The 20,123-nt window shown below is 50.6% G+C and overlaps 2 protein-coding genes across 12 annotated transcripts in view; both read right to left on the bottom strand.

The window, feature by feature from the left end:
* LOC103125911 (cell cycle control protein 50C-like) overlaps positions 1–14,074 on the bottom strand; it is a 22,818-nt gene extending 8,744 nt beyond the window's left edge. The window contains exons 1-6 of one of the 3 annotated variants that reach the window (XM_060172180.1): positions 13,582–14,063; positions 9,458–9,658; positions 7,337–7,447; positions 3,694–3,795; positions 1,911–1,995; positions 626–766 (exon numbers count right to left, since the gene is read on the bottom strand). In XM_060172180.1, the coding sequence (XP_060028163.1) occupies positions 626–766; positions 1,911–1,995; positions 3,694–3,795; positions 7,337–7,447; positions 9,458–9,658; positions 13,582–13,605 (664 nt within the window). In that variant the 5' untranslated portion in view covers positions 13,606–14,063. Of the gene's footprint in view, positions 1–625; positions 767–1,910; positions 1,996–3,693; positions 3,796–7,336; positions 7,448–9,457; positions 9,659–12,740; positions 13,142–13,581 lie in introns of those variants that run through there. The other 2 variants (XM_007536759.3, XM_060172181.1) reach the window with 2 other exon arrangements.
* Positions 14,075–16,257: 2,183 nt separating this feature from the next.
* The window catches only part of CMSS1 (cms1 ribosomal small subunit homolog), a 239,726-nt gene continuing 235,860 nt past the window's right edge, over positions 16,258–20,123 (bottom strand). For all 9 annotated transcript variants that reach the window (XM_060172176.1, XM_060172174.1, XM_060172177.1 and 6 more), the window contains 2 exons: positions 19,138–19,226; positions 16,258–16,613 (listed from right to left, as the gene is read on the bottom strand). In XM_060172176.1, the coding sequence (XP_060028159.1) occupies positions 16,530–16,613; positions 19,138–19,226 (173 nt within the window). In that variant the 3' untranslated portion in view covers positions 16,258–16,529. The remainder of the gene's footprint in view (positions 16,614–19,137; positions 19,227–20,123) is intronic.

Below are 20,123 nucleotides of genomic sequence, written 5' to 3'. Positions count from 1 at the left end.
TCTGCCTCTCTGCCTCTCCTCTCTCAATTTCTCTGTCCCACCCAACAAAGTGGAAAACGCGGCCACCAGGAGCAGTGGATTCAGAGTGCCAGCTCAACCCTGGAGGCAGAAAAAGGAGACTTTGAGAGAACTATGGAAGTGATCTTGGCCAGTGGGTGTGGTGTGGAGCTATGCACTGTATTGCACAATCTTGTAACCCACTATTTATCACAAATAAAAACTGAAAAAAACATGTTGCTTGTGGTAGGTGCACTAATATGGAAGTGCCAGTCTGCTGATTAACAGACCCAAAGGCCATGTTAGCGCCTAAATAGCCATTCTAGTCCCTCCCTCCCTTTGCTCTCAGAAGTGCACCAGTCTGCCTGAAACACCCACCCTGGCTGGAGATGAAGTAACAAGCTCTTTGAAAATATCACTTTCTTCCCAATGGCAGACTGGAAGGAACCAGGCGCCAGTCATTCCATGTTTGCGATCGGTTGTAGAGGTGAGCATTATCAGCGAAAGTTAGAATAAAAAGGAAGGTGACAAAGAAATGAAGCTGGAGGAGTCATAAACATCTTCCCACACGTAAAAATCAAAGTTTGCGTCAAGAGGTGTGAATATTCAGCAGATGTCTCGGCCTTACCCTCGAACGCGCTAGGAAGATCATTGAAACTTGGATTCTGAAATTTGACATACTTGTCTGTCCACCAGGCAATTCCTTGATTGAGCATTGGGACTTTGATGTCTTCGGACGAGTTGAAGTTGTATGAGAGAATGATGGTGTCTGTAAGAGATTTAACGCTGTGTTAGAGATCCAGCCAAGCACTGTTGCCGAGACAGGCAGCGCTGAGAGGAAGCCCTCCCTGCAGGCCCACACACACCGCAGGACTGAAACCACAGTGCTCTTTGCTCTTGTCAAGGCCTCAAGTACTGAAAACACCACTCAACTATGTTGGACTCATGCTACTTGATGACTTCAGATCTCCAGCAAAGGAGGACTTGTTTGAAAATAAAATACCAAAGTCAGTGGATCATGTATACGAAACCTTAAACAAACAAACAAAACCGCCTTTAGGTCCATGATTGGTCAACAATGTGTTTGGCTTTGTATGTTAACTCTCTTTTCAGCCACCAGGTTCCAGATGCTAAGATGATGCCAACTGGACTTCCCTGGACAGACGACCCCACCAATGCGTCCTGGAGCTCCGCTTCCCCAGAGCCCTGCCCCACTAGGGAAAGAGAGAGACAGGCTGGGAGTGTGGATCCACCTGTCAACACCCATGTTCAGCGGGGAAGCAATGACAGAAGCCAGACCTTCCACCTTCTGCATCCCACAGTGACCCTGGGTCCATACTCCCAGAGGGATAGAGAATAGGAAAGCTGTCAGGGGAGGGGATGGGATACGGAGTTCTGGTGGTGGGAATTGTGTGGAGTTGTACCCCTCTTATCCTGTGGTTTCTGTCAGTGTTTCCTTTTTATAAATAAAAAATTAAAAAAAAAGAAAAACCTTTCATTCAACTCTTGAGATTCTGGGCATCAAGGTTGCCACATGTTTCTAACAGAGATCAGGACCCGGAGAGAACAGAGGAAAAAGAGAGGGACAGCAGATGGAGTAATCGAGTGTGTGCAGCTTGGAAAGGGAGAGAAGACGGGACCTTTGAGGGGGAAATCCTGTACAGATACTGACAGAAGCTTGCGGAAAGATTAGTGAAGCCCTGTCTGCAGCCTTGGGAGGACGGCTGGAGCTTCCAGTGAGGGTTGGGGATTCGGAACTCTGGCGGGGGCAACAGTGTGGGTTTATACCCATTGACATGTAAGTTTGCAAAGCAGCATTCGATCACGAGTAAATAAAATTAGATCAAAAATAAAAAAGTAAACTCTAAAGAAAAGAAAGGCAAGTCAGAGAGCACACTGTGGGAGCAGCTTACCGTTGAACATGCTGTTGGCGATAGCGCCGCACGGGGCGATGGGGGTCCCGTTGAGGGTGGCGAATGGGTCACAGCCGTCGGTGTGCTGCGTGCAGAGGGGGCTCGCTGGCATCCTTGAGAAGGCGCACTTGGAATCCCGGCAATGCGCGTCAGCCCACACTGGGTCACGCGGGCCAAGGAAACTTTCCCTGGTGTTTGTTTCCCATGAGCTTTGGGCACGCGTGGACTCGGCAGTTTCTGCCTCCTGGAGCTGGGCGTGTGCAGGGTTTACGCCCACCGAGCATAGCAGACAGCCCAGCAATGTGTCTGCGAGGTAACTGAAACTACTGACCTTAAATAGACAAAGCGCACTGCCGGGGCCGGGCCGGGCGGTAGCGCAGCGGGTTAGGTGCACGGGGTGTGGAGCACAAGGACTCGTGTAAGGATCCCGGCTCCGAGCCCCCGGCTCCCCACCTGCAGGGGAGTCGCTTCACAGGCGGTGAAGCAGGTCTGCAGGTGTCTGTCTTTCTCTCCCCCTCTCTGTCTTCCCCTCCTCTCTCCATTTCTCTCTGCCCTACCCAACAACAATAACATCAATAACAACAACGATAATAACCACAACAATAGTAAAACAAGGGCAACAAAAGGCAATAAATAAAAATTAAAAAATGTAATGTTTAAAAAAAAAAGCACAGCGGTTGCTAAAAAAAAAACTCACTCGGCTTCCACTTTCATACAGTGACGGCACTAAGAAAAGGCTTCCTTACGCCTCTCCTTGCCAGCAAGCTGAGTGTCATGTCTCCCGAATGCAGTCTTGTGGCTTTGGCCTGACAGGGCCTTCAACAGACCAAAGTGGATGAAGCAGGGCCACTGTTTCTGGGCTGGGTCGGACTGGATGCGCCAGCCACAGGGCGGAGCGGCCGCGTGAGGCCACTGCGGGGCGGGTCAGCTGTGGACAAGGTTCCTCTCCTGCCCTCCGGAGGGCTGGTGTCTCTTACCAGCTGCAGTGTCCTGAGCGCACACCCTCTCAGCTGATTCCTGGACGAGGTCAACAGTTCTGTCTTGTAAGACCTTGACTTTTGAGTTTGATTCTATGATCTCTATTACACTGAAAGGCCCATCTTGCTTAAAGAGAAGGAGAGGGAAAGAGAGAGAGGGGGAGAGAGAGAGAGAGACAGAGAGGAGGGAGAGAGACAGGGAGAGGGAGAGAAGTAGAAAGAGGGAGAGGGATAGAGAGAGAGGGAGAGAGGGAGACAGGGAGAGGGAGAGAGATAAAGGGAGAAAGAGAGGGAGAGACAGAGGGAGGGGGAGATGGAGAGACATAGGGAGAGAGAGAGGAAGAGAGATAGAGAGAGGGAGAGGAAGAGTGAGGGGAGAGGGAAAGAGAGAGGGAGAGAGAGGGGAAGAGAGAGAGGGAGAGAGAGGGAAAGAGAGGGAAAGAGAGAGAGGGAGGGAGAGAGAGGGAAAGAGAGAGGGAAAGAGAGAGGGAAAGAGAGAGGGAAAAAGGGAGGGAGAGAGAGGGGAAGAGAGAGAGGGAGAGAGGAGAGAGAGAAAGAGAGGGAGAGACAGAGGAGGAGAGAGAGGGAGAGGGAGAGGGGGAGGGAGAGAGGGAGAGAGAAGGGGAAGAGAGGGAGAGAGAGAGAGAGAGAGAGAGAGAGAGAGGGAAAGACAGAGGGATAGAGCTAGAGGGAGACAGGGAGGCAGAGAGAGGAGAGAGAGATAGAGGGAGAGAAAAAGAGAGAGATAGAGAGAGGGAGAGGGAGAGAGAGGGAGCAGTATGTGACCAAGTTCAACAGAAGCTTACCTTTACATCAGTGCCCACTAGCTGGATATTACTTCTGGATAAGACATACTGATAGAGGTTCTGGTAGAATCCATACAATTTGTAGAACATATAAACATCGCCCTGTTTAAGGAAAAAAGCAAGGAAAAGCGATGCAGGAGAAGCTAACTGCAGTGTGAACACCTGGAGAGGACTTCGAGAATGCCCGCCGCACCACAGACACGCACAGCCCCTTCCCTGAAACGGGAAGAAACCCAGGAAGTCACTTTGGTGTTGGTGTTAGAAAATCCTGGTCTGAACACAGTCACCAAATGACGAAAGGACCTGTTATCAGTGTCCTAAGGGCCACACTTGCCTGCCTTGACTTTTTAAAAATATATTTAACCAGGCTTTGTAGTTTCTTTTTGGGTAGTGACAGCCGGAAATCAAGAGTAAACGGGAGGTAGATAGATAGATAGATAGATAGACAGACAGACAGACAGACAGAGACCCCTGCAGCCCTGCTTCACCACCCGCAAAGCTTTCCCCCTGCAGGTGGAGCCGGGGGGCTCAAACCCGGGTCCTGTGCATTGTGCGCTCAGCCAGGTGCGCCACCACCCGGCCCCTTCAGGGCTTGTGCCTCCATACATGCAACTTGGCTTTGAGAACATCATTTCTCAGCAATAACAAGACAACTGCTGTGCCGAGGGGCCCTGGTACATCGGAAGCCACTCGATTTCAAAGCAAATCCACCAAACACAGCTTGCAGTCGCAAGGCGGGGACTTGCCCCGGGTGGCACGGCTCCGGTGACCCGGTGCTGCCTCTGCTCAGGGGACACGGCCGGCTGCGAGGCGCGGCACGGCGCACACGGGCTCTGCTGGCAACTCCGTGCGGGGCGACTGCTGATCAGCCGGCTGCACTGCGTCCACCTGTCGGGTGCTGCTTGGCGGGAAAGCAGATTCCTGAGCCAGCTGAGTCTGGATGCTGGCGGACAAGACAACACGAAGGGGGGCGGGTGGGGCGCAGCAGGTTAAGTGCATGTGGCACAAAGCGCAAGGACCGGTGTAAGGATCCCGGTTTGAGCCCCCGGCTCCCCACCTGCAGGGGAGTCGCTTCACAGGCGGTGAAGCAGGTCTGCAGGTGTCTGTCTTTCTCTCCCCCTCTGTCTTCCCCTCCTCTCTCCATTTCTCTCTGTCCTATCCAACAACAAGGACATCAATAACAACGACAATAATAACTACAACAACAATAAAAAACAAGAGCAACAAAAAGGGAAAATAAATAAATATAAAAAATATAAAACCCCCAGCATTTTAGGGACGTTTAACTTCATTCCAAGGGCCTTTAAGAAGATGAGTATGGGGGGAGGGGGTGGTACACCTGGTTGAGCACACATGTTACAGGGCACAAGGACCCAGGTTCAAGCCCCCAGTCCCCACCTGCAGGGGGGAATGCTTCACAAGTAGTGCAGCAGGGCTGCAGGTGTCTCTCTCTCTCTCTCTCTCTACCTCCCCTTCCTTCTCAATTTCTGTCTGTATCCAAATAAATAAATAAGGATAATGAAGACAAAGTGAAAAAGAAAGATGAATATGGAAAATGAGAGTTGGTACCCAGGGGAGGCGAGGAATAGAGTGAAAGTTACGAGAAGTGTGGCCGGAAAACACCAAAGACCGAGGGCCTTGGCCACTCGCAAGAGAAAGGTCTCAGGTCTCAGGTCTCCGCAGCACCCAGGCGAGGCTCTGGTCAGCTGGGACAGAGGCCACAACATGGCACACAGCACAGCCCTGAAGGCGACCAAGTCAGGTGAGGCCGGCACGGCTGATTCCTCTCCTCACCCCAGAGGGGGAGTGTCTGCTGCTGGGCCTGAACTGGCCAAACTAGGACGTCCACAGAACACAGCTCATCACAGGCTCCTTCCCGGCCAAAAAGAGATCTTACCCAGAGTCACAAGCGTTTATAAACGGAGAAATCAATACTCTGAGAACACTTGCGATACTGTGGGTGAGGACATTTTAATTGGCTCTTTTCAACGGGTCTTTGTCCAAGATTTAACAGAGCAAAACTGAAGATCATTGTCCTCTCCTCTCCTCTCCTCTCCTCTCCTCTCCTCTCCTCTCCTCTCCTCTCCTCTCCTCTCCTCTCCTCTCCCCTCCCCTCCCCTCCCCTCCCCTCCCTTCTCCTCTCCCCTCCCCTCCCTTCTCCTCTCCTTTCCCTTCCTTTTCTTTTCTTTTCATATCTTTTTTTTAAATCTTTATTTTCTGGATAGAGACAGCCAGAAATCGAGAGGAAGGGGGTGACAGAGAGGGAGAGACAGAGACATACCTAATACCGCTTTACCACTTGCAAAGCTTTCCCCGTGCAGGTGGGGACCCAGGGCTCAAACCCGGCTCCTCACACATTACAACATGTACACTCACCTGGTGCACTACCACCCGTCCCCTCCCCCATTATTGCCACCAGGGTTATTACTGTGACACAATGAATCCACCACTCTTGGAGGCCATTGCCCTTTTTTAAAAATTAATTATTTGATAGACACAGAGAAATTGAGAGGAGAGGGGGAGACAGAGAGGCAGAGAGACAAAGAGACACTTGCAGCCCTGCGTCACCACTCGTGAAGCTTTCCCCCTGCAGGTAGGGACCAGGGGCTTGAACCCAGGACCTTGCGCACGGCAATGTGTACACTTAACTAGGTGCGCCACTGCCCGGCCCCCACATTTCCCCTTTTTCAATTAAGTAATTTTTTATTTGGTAGGACAGATAGAAATTGAGAGGGGAGGGATATATAAAGAGAGAGGCCCACAGACCTGCTTCTCTGCTTGTGAAACGCACCCCTGCAGGTGGGGAGCCGGGGGCTTGAACGTGGCTATTGCGGTATTTTAATGTGTGTGCTGGACTGGGGACTGGGCGGACCGCCACCTTGATCACGGTCTTTTATTTTATTCCTCTGGGTGACAAAGTGTTTTTCTTTTTCCTTTTGAATATTTTTGTTTATTTATTATTGGGTAGAGACAGAGAGAAATTGAGAGGGAAGGGGAAGACACAGACACGATACTGCTTCACCACTTGCAAAGCTTTCCCCGTGCAGGTGGCGGCCAGGGGCTCGAACCCGGGTCCTCGCACATTATAACACCGTCAACCAACAGGCAGTGCTTCCTGCCCCGTCTCGTCTGTCTGAGACTGTCTTGGCACTGGCTTCTCTGAGGACCTGGACCAACAGGAGATTTTGCTCAGCCCAGGGGCTGGGGTTTCTCCTCCTTCCTTTGGCATTTTGCTCACAGTGCGGACAGCCAGCGACAGTTAGAATGGCACAGGGGACGGGCGGAGGATCCTATCAGGTGTGTGGCCCCCACCCCTGACTCGCTGCGAGGCCACGTCACTAGACTTCTGTCTATTCACCTTCTCGCTACATACTGAACGGCTGGATTCAGTGATCTCTGTGGTCCCTCTTGTAGAACCAGTTAGGTGTTCAGAGGTCTGTTACGGAGCTGAGTAGGAACAAAATCTGGAAACTTAGGAAGGAAGAAGGAAAGAATTTCAGAGGGAAGAAGTGTGTGTGTGTGTGCGCGCGCGCACGCGTGGGGGGCTGTGTGAGACTCCCCGCCCCTTCCCTTGCGCCTGCCAGATGTTCTGCAGGGACAGATGTGCTTAGAGCCAGCTGCAGGCTTGACTTGCTCCACTCACCTGCATGGCTTGGGGGATATTGAAGGGAATAGAGCAGGAGCACTCCTTGTCAAAATTGTCGGCGTTCTCCCTCAGCGCTGCGCAGTCTGCACACGTCTCTGTGTAATTAATCTGACAGGAAGGAGGAAGGACAAATGCTAGTTGGAAAAAATAGTGGCATGCGGACCTACCTGTCTTGACATTCTGGTCCTGAGTCCTAAGTCTTCGACTCTCCAGGCCAAGGGAGGGGGGTGGGCTCACGGAGGCCGTCATGGCCACCTTGTGGCTCAGGTGCCCAGGGGTCATGGTGGGGGTGGGCTGTTATGGGCTCTGCTCTCTTTCCCCATGGTGAGGAGTCACAAGAAGCTGGAGGGCGTGGGGAGGTGCAGGGGAGCAAGGGGTGGCTTCTCCTGAGCTGGCAGATACTAGTCAGTCGGGTTTATAAGGAAAATCCCCTGGGAGACAAAACTAACTAACTCAGAGGGGACTGTGAATTCACACAAGGCCACAAGGAGGCTACACGGTCAATTAATTAGCATCAAAGATGGGTCAAAAGACTGATTAGTTGTACTCAGCTACTTATCTCTACAACTCTGTAAATGAACAGCAAGGTTTGGACGGACAGTTATTATTGAAAATTTTGCTGCGTTTTCTGATATGTTGAAATTGCATCCTAATTTTATTTATTTATTCGGACAGAGAAGGCGGGGGGAGAGAGAGAGGAAGGGAGAGAGAGGGAGAGAGAGAGAGTGAGAGAGAGAGGGAGGGAGAGAGAGGGAGAGGGAGAGGGAGAGAGGAGGAGAGAGAGAGGGAGAGAGGAAGAGAGAGAGAGGGAGAGAGAGAGAGACGGAGAGAGAGAGGGAGAGGGAGAGAGAGAGAGGGAGAGGAAGAGAGAGAGGGAGAGAGAGAGAGGGAGAGAGACTATAGCACCAAGGTGTCGTTCAGTGTTCTGAGTCTTGCTCACAGCAAAGCAGTGTACTCCCCACGTGAACTGTTTTGCCAGTCCTGCATTCAAATTTTATTTTTCAGTCTTATTATTTTACCAGAACACTGCTCAGTTCTAGGGATTGAAACCAGCCGCTCAGAGCCTCCGCCCTAGAAGTCATTTGCGTAACCATTATGCTGTCTCCCCAGGCCCTGCATTCGGGTTTCAAAAAGCAGTAAACAACAGAGCTGCCACTGACTAGGAGCTGGCATTGTCAGCGGTGAGTAGGACCCGGGAGCTGGCACTCGCAGTGGTGAGTAGGACCCGGGTTCAGCCAGCCTCTGACCTCAATTAAGTACTGAACCTCCAGGGATCTTTTGTTATTATGTTTCAGTCTTCCCCTCCCTCCCTCCCTCCCTCCCTCCCTCCCTCCCTCCCTCCCTCCCTTCCTTCCTTCCTTCCTCCCTTCCTTTCTCTCTCTCTTACCAGAGCACTGCTCAGCTCTGGCTTGTGGTGGTGCTGGGGATTGAACCTGGGACTTTGGAGCTCCAGGCATGAGTCTGTTTGCAGAACCACGATGCTATCTACCCCACCCTTCAGGGACTGTTTTTCTCATCAGCATCATCTCACTCAACAACTGGTGATCTGTGAGGTTACTGGAAGAGTGAATATTCTTTTTAAAAATAACAATTTTTAAAAGTTATCTTTATTTAATTATTGGATAGAGACAGCCAGAAATCCAGAGGGCAGGGGGAGCTAGAGAGAGGCAGAGACACCTGCAGATGCCTTCACCACTAGTAGTTTTCCCCCTGCAGGGGAGAACCGGGGGCTCGAAGCTGGGTTCTCGTGACAGTGACGTGTGCCCCACCAGGCGCACCATGTCACCCACACTGTTCCCTCGGGCCATCTCACCCATTTGCGTCTCCTACCTATGAGTCGCTGGCTTGCTCAGTCCTCTGCAAACAGAAAACTTCTCTGATTTCTGCCGGGCCCCCGTAGACGGCCTCTGCGGCCAGCCCGGCTGGGTCTGAGCCGGTCATGATGGTCATGGCGAGGAGGGACAGCAGCACCCAGCACCACCCCCTGCACCCCCCGCCCGCCTCATTCATTGCTTCTCAAATGGGAGACCACGCGTCCACAGTCAGAAGCAAAGCGGAGAATGATTCTTAGACGCTGTGCTCGGGCACGGGCATGGGCACGGGCACGGCGGGACCAACCTCCACTTCCTGGATGCCCTTTGCAGACAGCAGGAGGACGATGCCCATGGCAAGGCAGGACAGCCCGGTGGCAAAGAAGCAGAGGAGCACTCTGCTGGCCGTGAGCTGCACCCGGCAGGCTGGCAGCTGCTGCTGCTTGTAGGCGGTGTTGTCAGGGCGCCTGGACGGGCTGCTCTGGGATGTCTTCTGCATGGCGGTTCTCTGGGTAGGAACTGAACAGAAAGAAATTTATGTAAGATGGTAAATAATGAGATGAATGAACCTAGTCTCAGGAAACCCAAGGGTTAAGTCGGCAATTATAAGGCAGGCCTGTCCCTGAGGAAGAAAGCAGTTCTCAGGGGTTAAAGCTGTAAACAGAGACAAGCCTGGGAGTCTGCAAGGCAGGAGATAGATCCAAGGACAGACTCTGAGAAAACAGTCTGGGAGCCTAGGGTCAGGAAAAGGAAATAACCTCGAGGCCAAAAAAAAGACCCCTCCCTCCCCTCCCCTGCACCTGGGGGCTGTAGATAACTATTGTTGTGAAACTGTCATGCAGCCATACTGTGCAGCTGAACCTTGTCACGTAGCCATGTGACGTAAAAGGTATATAAACCCTAAAAGACTTGGGTACGGGGTCGATGGCCAGAAGGCTGTTGCACCGGCCGCTCAGTAATTCGGCCGGCTAGAATATAATAAAGCTCTTTGTCTTTACATCACCCTGGTCTCTTGGTGATTTTCTTGGATTACCGAACCCAACACTCTGCACGACTCAGAGGTGACCGACGTGCTTATGCGGCTACCGCTGGTGTTCACAGCACAGAGGCCTGGACGCTGTCAACTGAAGGATGCTGTGAGAGGCCGGGCGGTGGCGCCCCTGGTCGAGCGCACACGTCACAGTGCGCAAGGACCCCAGTTCAAGCCCCTGCCCCCCCACCTGCAGGGAGGAAGCTTCACGAGTGGTGAGGCAGGGCTGCAGGTGTCTCTCTGTCTCTCTCCCTCTCTATCTCCCCTCCCTCTCAGTTTTTCTGTCTCTAGTCAATAAAAAATAAATAAATAACACTTAGCTTTTAGAAAAAAAAAGAGCTTCCTTGGAAATGAACACAGAAAACAAAATTCATGGTCGAGCTTTTTTTTTTTTTTTTTAATTTATAAATCTGACTGTCCTCTAGCATGAAGATAACCTATAATAAACTGGGGACGTGTCGAGTTAACTCCAATTTGTGAATCATCAGGGAGAAACAAAGAGGAATTATGAAACACAGGTGGCTAATCTCAGCAATTTACCATGTTTTCACCTTTAAGAAAGATTCCAGGGGCCAGGAGGTGGTGCACTTAATTAAGCACACACATTACAGTGTGCAAAGACCTGGGTTCAAGCCCCTGGTCCCCACCTGCAGGGGGAAAGCTTCACAAGTGGTGAAACAGGGCTGCAGGCGTCTCTCTGCCTCTCTCCCTCTTTATCTCCCACTCCCCTCTCAATTTCTCTGTTTCTCTCCAATACTAAGTAAATATTTTTTTTAAAGTTTATTTTCCCTTTTGTTGCCCTTGTTCTTTTTCATTGTTGCTATAATTATTATTGTTGTTATTGATGTTGTCATTGTTGGATAGGACAGAGAGAAATGGAGAGAGAAGGGGAAGACAGAGAAGGGGAGAGAAAGACAGACACCTGCAGACCTGCTTCACCGCCTGTGAAGCGACTCCCCTGCAGGTGGGGAGCCGGGGGCTCGAACCGGGAACCTTACTCCGGTCCTTGTGCTTTGCGCCACGTGCGCTTAACCCGCTGCACTACCGCCTGACTCCCAAAAATATTTTTTTAAAAAAGGAGTCAGGTGGTAGCACAGCAGGCTAAGCACAGATGGCACAAAGCACAAGGACCGGCGTAAGGATCCCGGTTTGATCCCTGGGCTCCCCACCTGCAGGGGAGTCGCTTCACAGGCAGTGAAGCAGGTCTGCAAGTGTCTCTCTCTGTCTCTGTCTTCCCCTCCTCTCTCCATTTCTCTTTGTCCTATGCAACAATGACGACATCAGTAACAACAATAGTAATGACTACAACGACAATAATAAAAAACAAGGGCAACAAAAGGGAAAATAAATAAATATAAAAAATTTACAAAAAGGAATTAACTACGATAATAAAACAACAAGGGCAACAAAAAGGAATAAATATTTTAAAAAATCTTTAAAAAAATACCCACAAAGAACCCCCTCTCCCCCCAAAAATTAATAAAAAAATCCCAATAGACTGTCATATATGGCAGAGCAGAACTCCGGCCTCACACACACAGACTAAAGCAGAGCAGCAGCCCCATGTCTGTGGCTCTGCACCAGGCACAAGTTTGGGGGTAGCTCATAGGAGAAGGGACAGGGAGGAAGCTACAAAAAAGCCAAATTGAATATTGTAGCAGGGTATCACTGCTGTGCTCCCCCCAAGTAACTAGAAAGCCAGACGCATCAGTCGCTCTCTTCCTCATATTCAATATGCTTTAAATATCTACAGGTAGGTTGACATTTTTTTAGGTAGTGTTTTTATTAACATTAAGCAAGTTCATACTGGACTATTTTTCTGTATTAAATAGTGACTCTGGCAAAGTGCCTAGTTTAAAATAATACAAAAATACATGCTACTTAGACTAGGAGGCTTCCGATTCAGTGTCCGACTTTTCCACTTGAAAGATGGGGTGGGGGTGGGAGGGTTAGGTCGGAAGAAAGCGCAAAGCCCCGAGGAAATTGTGCAGAGCCTTGGAGCTTGGCTGGGAGGTGGCGACCAGTGCAGGACGGGTGCCGGACAGGCTGTCTGAGAAGACAGCAGTGAACACTGGCACTTGTTATCTCCCTCCCCACCCTCCTCTCTTCCTTATTAGATGGGACAGAGAGAAATCGAGAGGGAAAGGGAGACAGGGAGAGAGGAAGAGAGACAGACACTGCAGACCTGCTTCACCACCCGTGAGGCTTCCTCCTGGCAGGTGGGAACGGGGGCTCAAACCAGCACATCTGCTATTTGCTTGACTGATGAAACATCAAGAGCTTGGGTTGGAAAGGCGGCCATGGCCTGTGCGACCAGATGGCCTGTGTAGCCGACCCAGGAGACGCCAGGTGTGCTTGGAAGTTTGTTCTAATGCTGGGTAGGGCCATGCTGCGTAGCACAGAGTGCTATACACACCCACCCAAACTCTCCTTAGGTAGGAAATCGAGTAGCATTTCTGTTTTTTAATAAAAAGAGCTCAAATCGCAAACTAAACCCAGTTCAGAGAAGCATTTAGCCATATTCATCCAGGGAAACAGAACCAATAAAATCTCTATTCACAAAGAGTCGGCTCACGTGACGGTGGAGGGGCTGGAGCTGACTCCAGTTGCCATCCAAGCATCCAAGCGGGAGGCCCTTGGCGGGAGAGTGAAGGTTACAGTTGGAAGGTGGAGTTCTCAGGGTGGGGGTGGGGCCAGCGCTGGCCTTGCCAGGCTGTTAAGACCTGGGGCTTACAAGGTGATTTGAAATAAAGTCTTTAAAAAGAAAGAAAGCACACTGTCAGTTTATGGAGAGCAAGCTGCTTCATCACACTGACAGAAAGAAGTTAATCTCTCGCACCCCCCCGCCCCCCATACACAACCAGCTAAAGCCTGGTGGCCTGCGGCCAGTCCGAGCACGCTGACACCGGGCCGGGGCCAGTCCGAGCACGCTGACACCGGGCCGGGGCCAGTCCGAGCACGCTGACACTTGACATGTTAACCACCACAGGCAGCAGATGAAAACGTTTCCAGGGCAAAATCCTTGAGATCCAGCCAAGGCTCATGGCAGACTCCCCCTTACCCACCTCTCATTTATTTCTTCTTCTCTCTCTCTCTCTTGAGATGGAGAGAGGGAAACAGGATGAAAGGGAGGGACTTCTGATCCTGATGCATCTCTGGCATCACCCCCCCTCCCCTGGCATGTCAGGGGCTTGAACCTGTGCAGTTTCACTGACCCTTGGCAGAGGTTTTTCTTTGTAAAATTTCTTTATTGTGGGACTGTTTTACATTCAACAGTAAATACAATAGTTTGTACATGCATAACATTTCCCAGTTTCCATATAACAGCACAACCCCCACTAGCTCCTCTGTCATCCTTCATGGACCTGTATTCTCTCCACCCACCCACCCCAGTCTTTCACTTTGGTGCGATACGCCAATTCCATTTCAGGTTCTACTTGTGTTTTCTCTTCTGATCTTGTTTTTCAACTTCTGCCTGAGAGTGAGATCGTCCCATATGGGCAGATTTTTTTCACTGTTTTTACTTCAACTAGAGGCAGACAGACTTCATGGCACTGGAGCTTCCCCTTGTGTTTCTGGGGTTTGAATCTGGGCTGTGCACATGGCCATGATCACACCCCCTGGGATGAGCTATCCCTCTGCCCATGAAGTTCACACAATCACCTATTTATCTCCTAAATAAACTGACTTCAGGTACACAAACCCTCTAAGATTTTTATTCATTTATTGGCTAGAGACAGAAATTGAGAAGGAAGGGGGAGACAGAGAGGGAAAGAGACAGAGAGACATCCACAGCCCTGCTTCAGCAATCATGGAATTTCCCCCTGCAGGTGGGGACTGGATGCTTGACCCTGGGTCCCTGTGCACTGCAAGGTGTGTATTTAACCAGCCGCAGCACCACCCAGTCCCACAGATATATTCCTGCTAGTCTCCTTTTTCAGTGTTTAAACAGGGTTTCCTGACGTCTGTTAGACATTCTGGCAAGAACTTTTTTCCTTCTTTTTGCGGGGGCTGTTTTGCAGGACTTCAGCAATACCTGTCACAAGCCTCCGTGCTCTTAGATACTACTGGCTGTGACGACCAAACATGTCTGCAGAAAGGGTAAATGGTCCTATTAGCCTGACGACTCTTCTTGCTGTGGATGTGAGTCTGTTAGCAGCTGCACCGACGCACAACCAGAACCGGCAGTGACCAACTTCCTGTGAGCCGCTGAGCAGATCACCTCCTCAGGCGTTACAGATACGTGGCACCTGTGGGTCGCCTCACACTTGTGTCTTTCCTGCCACCTGGTGAGGCACGGGCGCACTGACTGGAGTGATCAGGAAGCGGCTCTGTGTGGAGGCCCTCAAACGCCTCCACAGACTCGGGATACGCACCATGGCCCGTCTCTGGTCTTGGCTTTGTCAGAATCCTGACGGCACAGGATACGTGTCTCAACTTCCGAGTGTGTTTGTCGTTTCCTTCCAGATGAAGCTGAGGCACATCAGCTGACAGGACATGCCATACATTGCTTTTTCTTACCGCTGGCCAAGAGTGCTCTGATTCTAGAGGTGACAGCAGTCTGAGTGTCGGGTTGGGCGTCGCGGGAGAGAGGAGAGACCAGGAACTTGTGGCGGAGCGGGAACGCCAATCTTTTTTCATGCGGACGCCCCATTGTTGGGTGTGGGCACAGCAGGTGTAGGCCACGTGGAGCTAGCAAAATGGCCGCCTCCCGCTATGCCCACCAGCCCTTCTCCGGGCCAGGTTGTGCAAGAGAAGAGAGAGCGAGACGGGAACAGCAGTGGGATTTATAGGGTGAAAACTGGAAGTGGCAAGTCGGAAACGGAAATGGCTAGGAAAGGGGGTGGAGAGAGGTAAAAGGCATGCTGGGAAGGTGGAAGCGTCCTTAGCAACTGTGACGATGGCTTTAACTGACTTAGCAACACCCTGAGGGGATAACGTGGTGAGGATCTTTCAGGCAAAACAATGATTATGTAAACAGACCATAGTGTCGGCAATGGAGCAGAGCAGGGGGGGCTGGCTTTAAGGCCTGACAGTCTGAGTTAACTATAGCATGGATGATTTTTTTAAAAATTTAATTATTATTGGATAGAGACAGAAAAATTGAGAAGGGAGGGGGAGAGGGATGGGGAGACAGAGAGACACCTGTAGCCCTTTTCACCAGTTGTGAAGTTTTCCCCCTGCAGGTGGGAACCAGGGCCTTCGACCTGGGTCCTCGTGCACTGTGATGTGTGTGTCACCAAGTGGTGGCCCTGATTTTTAAAAATTCTATAGAGGCCTTTTTTTTCTTGTTTTTTAAACACTTGGCTCATCAGAATCGTGAACAGTGGGATTTGTAGTTGCAGTGTTGTCTTTTATGAACTGAAAAGCACAGACACAGACATTTACAGCTTTCTGCTTCTAACCACGGTCACCACCAGCACCTGAGACACGGGCACCAGGCTTCAGGGGTACATCTGTCCCAAAGGGCCAGCACGTCGAGTGTCCACCAGTCCTGAAAAATAGCCTTAGCATTTCACAGACGCTAAGACTGAAACCCCAAGAGGGGAGGGACCTGCCCAGCAACTCCAGCTTTCTACTGAGCGATTATATCAGGTCAGTGTGTGTGTGGGGGGTCAGTCTACTCAACTAAAAGCACTTAAGAACCAGTGACAAAAAGATCTGTGCACACCTGTGTTCACAGCAGCACAATGTGTAATAGCCAAAACCTGGAAGCAACCCAGGTGTCCAAGAACAGACGAGTGGCTGAGCAAGTTGTGGTCTAGATACACAATGGAATACTACTCAGCTATTAAGAATGGTGAATTCACCTTCTTCACCTCATCTTGGATGGAGCTTAAAGGTATCATGTGAAGTGAGATCAGCCAGAAAGAGAAGGATGAATATGGGATGATCTCACTCATGGACAGAAGGTGAGAAATAAGAACAGAAGGGGAAACACAGAGCAGAACTTGGACTGGGGCTGGTGTACGGCACCAGAGTCAAGGGCTGGGGGGTGGGGGAGGGTTCGGTCCTGGAACAGGATGGCGGAGGAGGGCCTAGGTTGTGGGGAGCGAGTTCAGCAAAAAACTGAGACATTCTACACGTGTACCAACAACTGTATTTCCTGTTGAGTGTACATCATTAGTCTTCCCGATAAGAAGACGAAGCGACACTTCAATACCCGAGGGAGCCGGCAAAGGACAGGTTCATCTCTGTGCGAGAACCCCTCAGCACACCCAGCGGTCCGTCTGCTGGTGCGGTCGGCAGGGTACAGTAAGAGTCACCCAGCACGTGTCTGCAGTGTGCCAGAGCTTCTGTCAGGCGCAGCTCCCACAGGGGAAGTGGGGACTCCCCTCAGGACCTAGGCTTAGAAAAGGCCCAGCTTCAAGCTTTCTGACTTGCACAAGCTGAGGATGCCCATTTCCAGAAGTTCACAGGTCTCCTTTCTTATCTAAATAGGAGAAAAGAAAAGAAAAATCAGAGTAAGAAAGGGTGACGGTGTGAATGAATGCACTCACTTGTCCATCTGCTCTACTTGGCTTTGTGCCTCAAGTTGACTATGACGGCGAGAATCGGGGAGAGAGACATTCAGACTCACACTTCATTCAGAGTTGAGTTGAAAGGCTTGTACAAAGAAGATTCACTACATGAAACAGTTGGGTTAAATGTCCTTTTGTTTATACCTATTCAAAATCTCATTTAGAATCTTACAGAAAAGAGTTTCAAGATATCCAAAGACTGCCTAGATTATGCATAATTTTTTCAGTATAGAATAACTACCACTAATGATACTAACATAGTAAAAAGTAACTATAGGTAATACAGTTCTATTTTGACACTATTTCTTCCTGTTTTTATAATTAGAAAACTAGGACTGGGGGGGAGTCAGGTGGTAGCGTAGTGGGTTAAGCACACATGGCGCAAAGTGCAAGGACACCGGTTCGAGCCCCCAGCTCCCCACCTGCAGGGGAGTCGCTTCACAGGTGGTGAAGCAGGTCTGCAGGTCTCTGTCTTTCTCTCCTCCTCTCTTTCTCCTCCTCCTCTCTCCATTTCTCTGCCCTATCCAACAACAACAACAGCTATGACAACAATAACTATAACAAGCATAACAATAAGGGCAACAAAATGGGAAAAATGGCCTCCAGGAGCAGTGGATTGATTCATGGTGCAGGCACCGAGCCCAGCAATAACCCTGGAGGCAAAAAAAAAAAAAAAAGAAAAAGAAAACTAGGACTGGAGAGATAACCTAATGGTTCTGGAAAAAGACTTTCATGCCTGAAGCTGTGAGGTCTCAGGTTCAATCCCCAGCACCACCATAAACTAGAGCTGATCAGGGCTCTGGCCACTGTATCTTTCTCTTTGTACCTCTCACTAAAGTAAGTAAATAAGGTATTAAAATAATTATAACAGCAATCTTCACAATTGGGCTCATCTGCTTGACATTAGATGGTTTAAAACCAAGAGATTGTGTGTGTGCATGTGTGTGTGCGTGTGCGTGTGTGCACAGGCAACTGAGAAAGTCATCATTGAATCCAAAGTGGTGTCTGACACCGCCCAGCTGTCCATTATAATCAGGTCTGGTCACTCTGGAGATGAGTTCTGGTGGCAAGTGGGTGCCTTCAGCATGTTTGGAGAAATGACCGCGAGCCTCACTTCCATGACTCACTGCTGGGTGGTGACTGCCAACCATTCTTATCACTGAGCAAATTCTCTTCAGCCTGACAGTTACTACCAGTCAGTAGGCTGGACAGCAAGCTTCAAACTTAGCCCCGTCAACACAGTGCGGGTGGCCGGTCAGTGTCCCACATTATGGTCAGAAGCCATTGCTCTGTAAAAAGTGACCTCGTGCTGCACCCACAACAGCTTTCAATCAGTTCTCATCTACTGAGATGTTAAAAAAAAAAAAAATTCTTTTTTCAGCCACCAGGTTCCAGATGCTACCATGATGCCAACCAGACTTCCCAGGGCAGACGACCCCACCAATGTGTCCTGGAGCTCCGCTTCCCCAGAGTCCCACCCCACTAGGGAAAGAGAGAGACAGGCTGGGAGTATGGATCCACCTGTCAACACCCATGTTCAGCGGGGAAGCAATGACAGAAGCCAGACCTTCCACCTTCTGCCTCCCACAATGACCCTGGGTCCATGCTCCCAGAGGGATAGAGAATAGGAAAGCTGTCAGGGGAGGGGATGGGTTACAGAGTTCTGGTGGTGGGAATTGTGAGGAGTTGTACCCTGTTAGCCTATGGTCTTGTCAGTGTTTCCATTTTATAAATAAAAATTTAAAAGTATATAATTCTTCACCTACAAAAAGTAAAACGGGGCTGGATGGTGGTGCACTTGGTTGAGCACACATGCTACAATGAGCAAGGACCTGGGTTCAAGTCCCTGGTCCCAGCAGTACATGCGTACTGAAGCAGGGCTGCAGGTGTCTCTCTGTCTCTCTTCCTCTGTACCTCCCCCATACCTACTCAATTTCTGGCTGCTTCTATCCAATAAATAAAAAAATTAAAGTTTTTTTTTCTTTAAGTAAAACCAAAGTAAGTAAGCTGGTTTTGTTGGTCTTTCTGGTGGGGGTGGGGGTGTCTGGAGCTTCAGGGAGCAAGTCAAAGCTGCATCAACCATCCCCAGACGCACCTACAAGGACGAGAGGTTAGGGCCGGGCAAAGTCAAGTCCTGCAGACTACCCTGTTTCTCAAAGAACGAGGAAGATGTGGCCTCTCCGGGGCTCGGTTCGAACCGCAGGACTCCTGGGGCGAGGCCACTGCCTCTCAGTGAGAAGCAGAGCTGACCCCTTCACGACTTGTGGCAAGGCCTCACTTAAGAGCAAGATGGCCCTGTACCTGCAGCTACGTCGGAGTGAGGAGACAGAAAACATCGCAAAGGCCGAAATGGGCCGGCCCCCGCGTGAAAGGCTTTGTCCCTGTGTTTGAACCCCGGCTCATAGAAGATTAAAGGCTTCGGCGATCACACAGTACCTCGGGAATGTCCATCATCCTCCGTAACTTCTGATCTCTCCAGTTCCAGTCGAAGACCAGAAACCTTAAGGGGTTCAGAAGAAGGGCACCTGCAAGAGATGGAGGCCCACTGCAGCAACGCCCTCACGGCAGCAGCTGGGGGCAGTGAGTTTTTGTGCCCCTGGCTGCTTCTGCCCCGCGGGTTCTCTTCTCACCAGCAGCCGATCTCTGCACGGTAAGCCCTGCCCTTGCTGCTGAAAACAAGAGCCTTGCTCTCCTTGTGGTCCTCTCCTGATCCTCGGGGGAGCAGAGCAGCTGCTCTCGAGAAACTCACAAGGGTTCAAGACTGGCAGAGAACCCCCCCGCTGCCATCCCTAGCCCCCGGACGCTGCAGGGGGGGCCTGCTCCTTCACAGGAGGTGGGCACAGTGCGGTCTGCATGGCTCTGGGCTGAGTGGGAGCACGGGGAGTGGCGGTGACGGCCATTCACAGCCTGCCCTCCTTCCGGGAGACTGGGACCCGTAAGCTCCATTCCGGCGACTTCCCTGCTAACTGGGGACAGCCAAGGAGGACTGCCAGGGAAGGACAGGGAAGGAATGTGTGGCTGGAAGTGACCTCAGGACTCACTCTCGGGCACAGCTGGCTCCCCGTTTCCTGTGTTCTGCCCACTGCCAAAGCTGCTGCCTGTTCCTTCACCCTGTAGCATTTCCCCTTCAACTTTTCTCTGTGATGATTTCAATCTTTTCCTCTCTACCAGAAAAGCTTACAATTCCTTTTACTTAAAATCCTCTCAGTGAAACTGAAAATGACAATTTGAGAAAGGCTGACAGTCTTTCCTTAAGCATAACTTCTAGTGGGGGCAGATAGCTTAATGGTTATGCAAAGAGACTCTCATACCCGAGGCTCCGGTTCAATCTCCCACACTAACATAAGTCAGAGCTAAGCAGGGCTCTGGTTAAAAATAAAATAAAAAAGGATGACAGAGGACCTAGTGAGAGTTATATTGTT

Source organism: Erinaceus europaeus, chromosome 14 (assembly GCF_950295315.1).
Source record: "Erinaceus europaeus chromosome 14, mEriEur2.1, whole genome shotgun sequence".
NCBI lineage: Eukaryota > Metazoa > Chordata > Mammalia > Eulipotyphla > Erinaceidae > Erinaceus > Erinaceus europaeus.
This window is presented reverse-complemented; position numbering and strand designations above follow the sequence as displayed.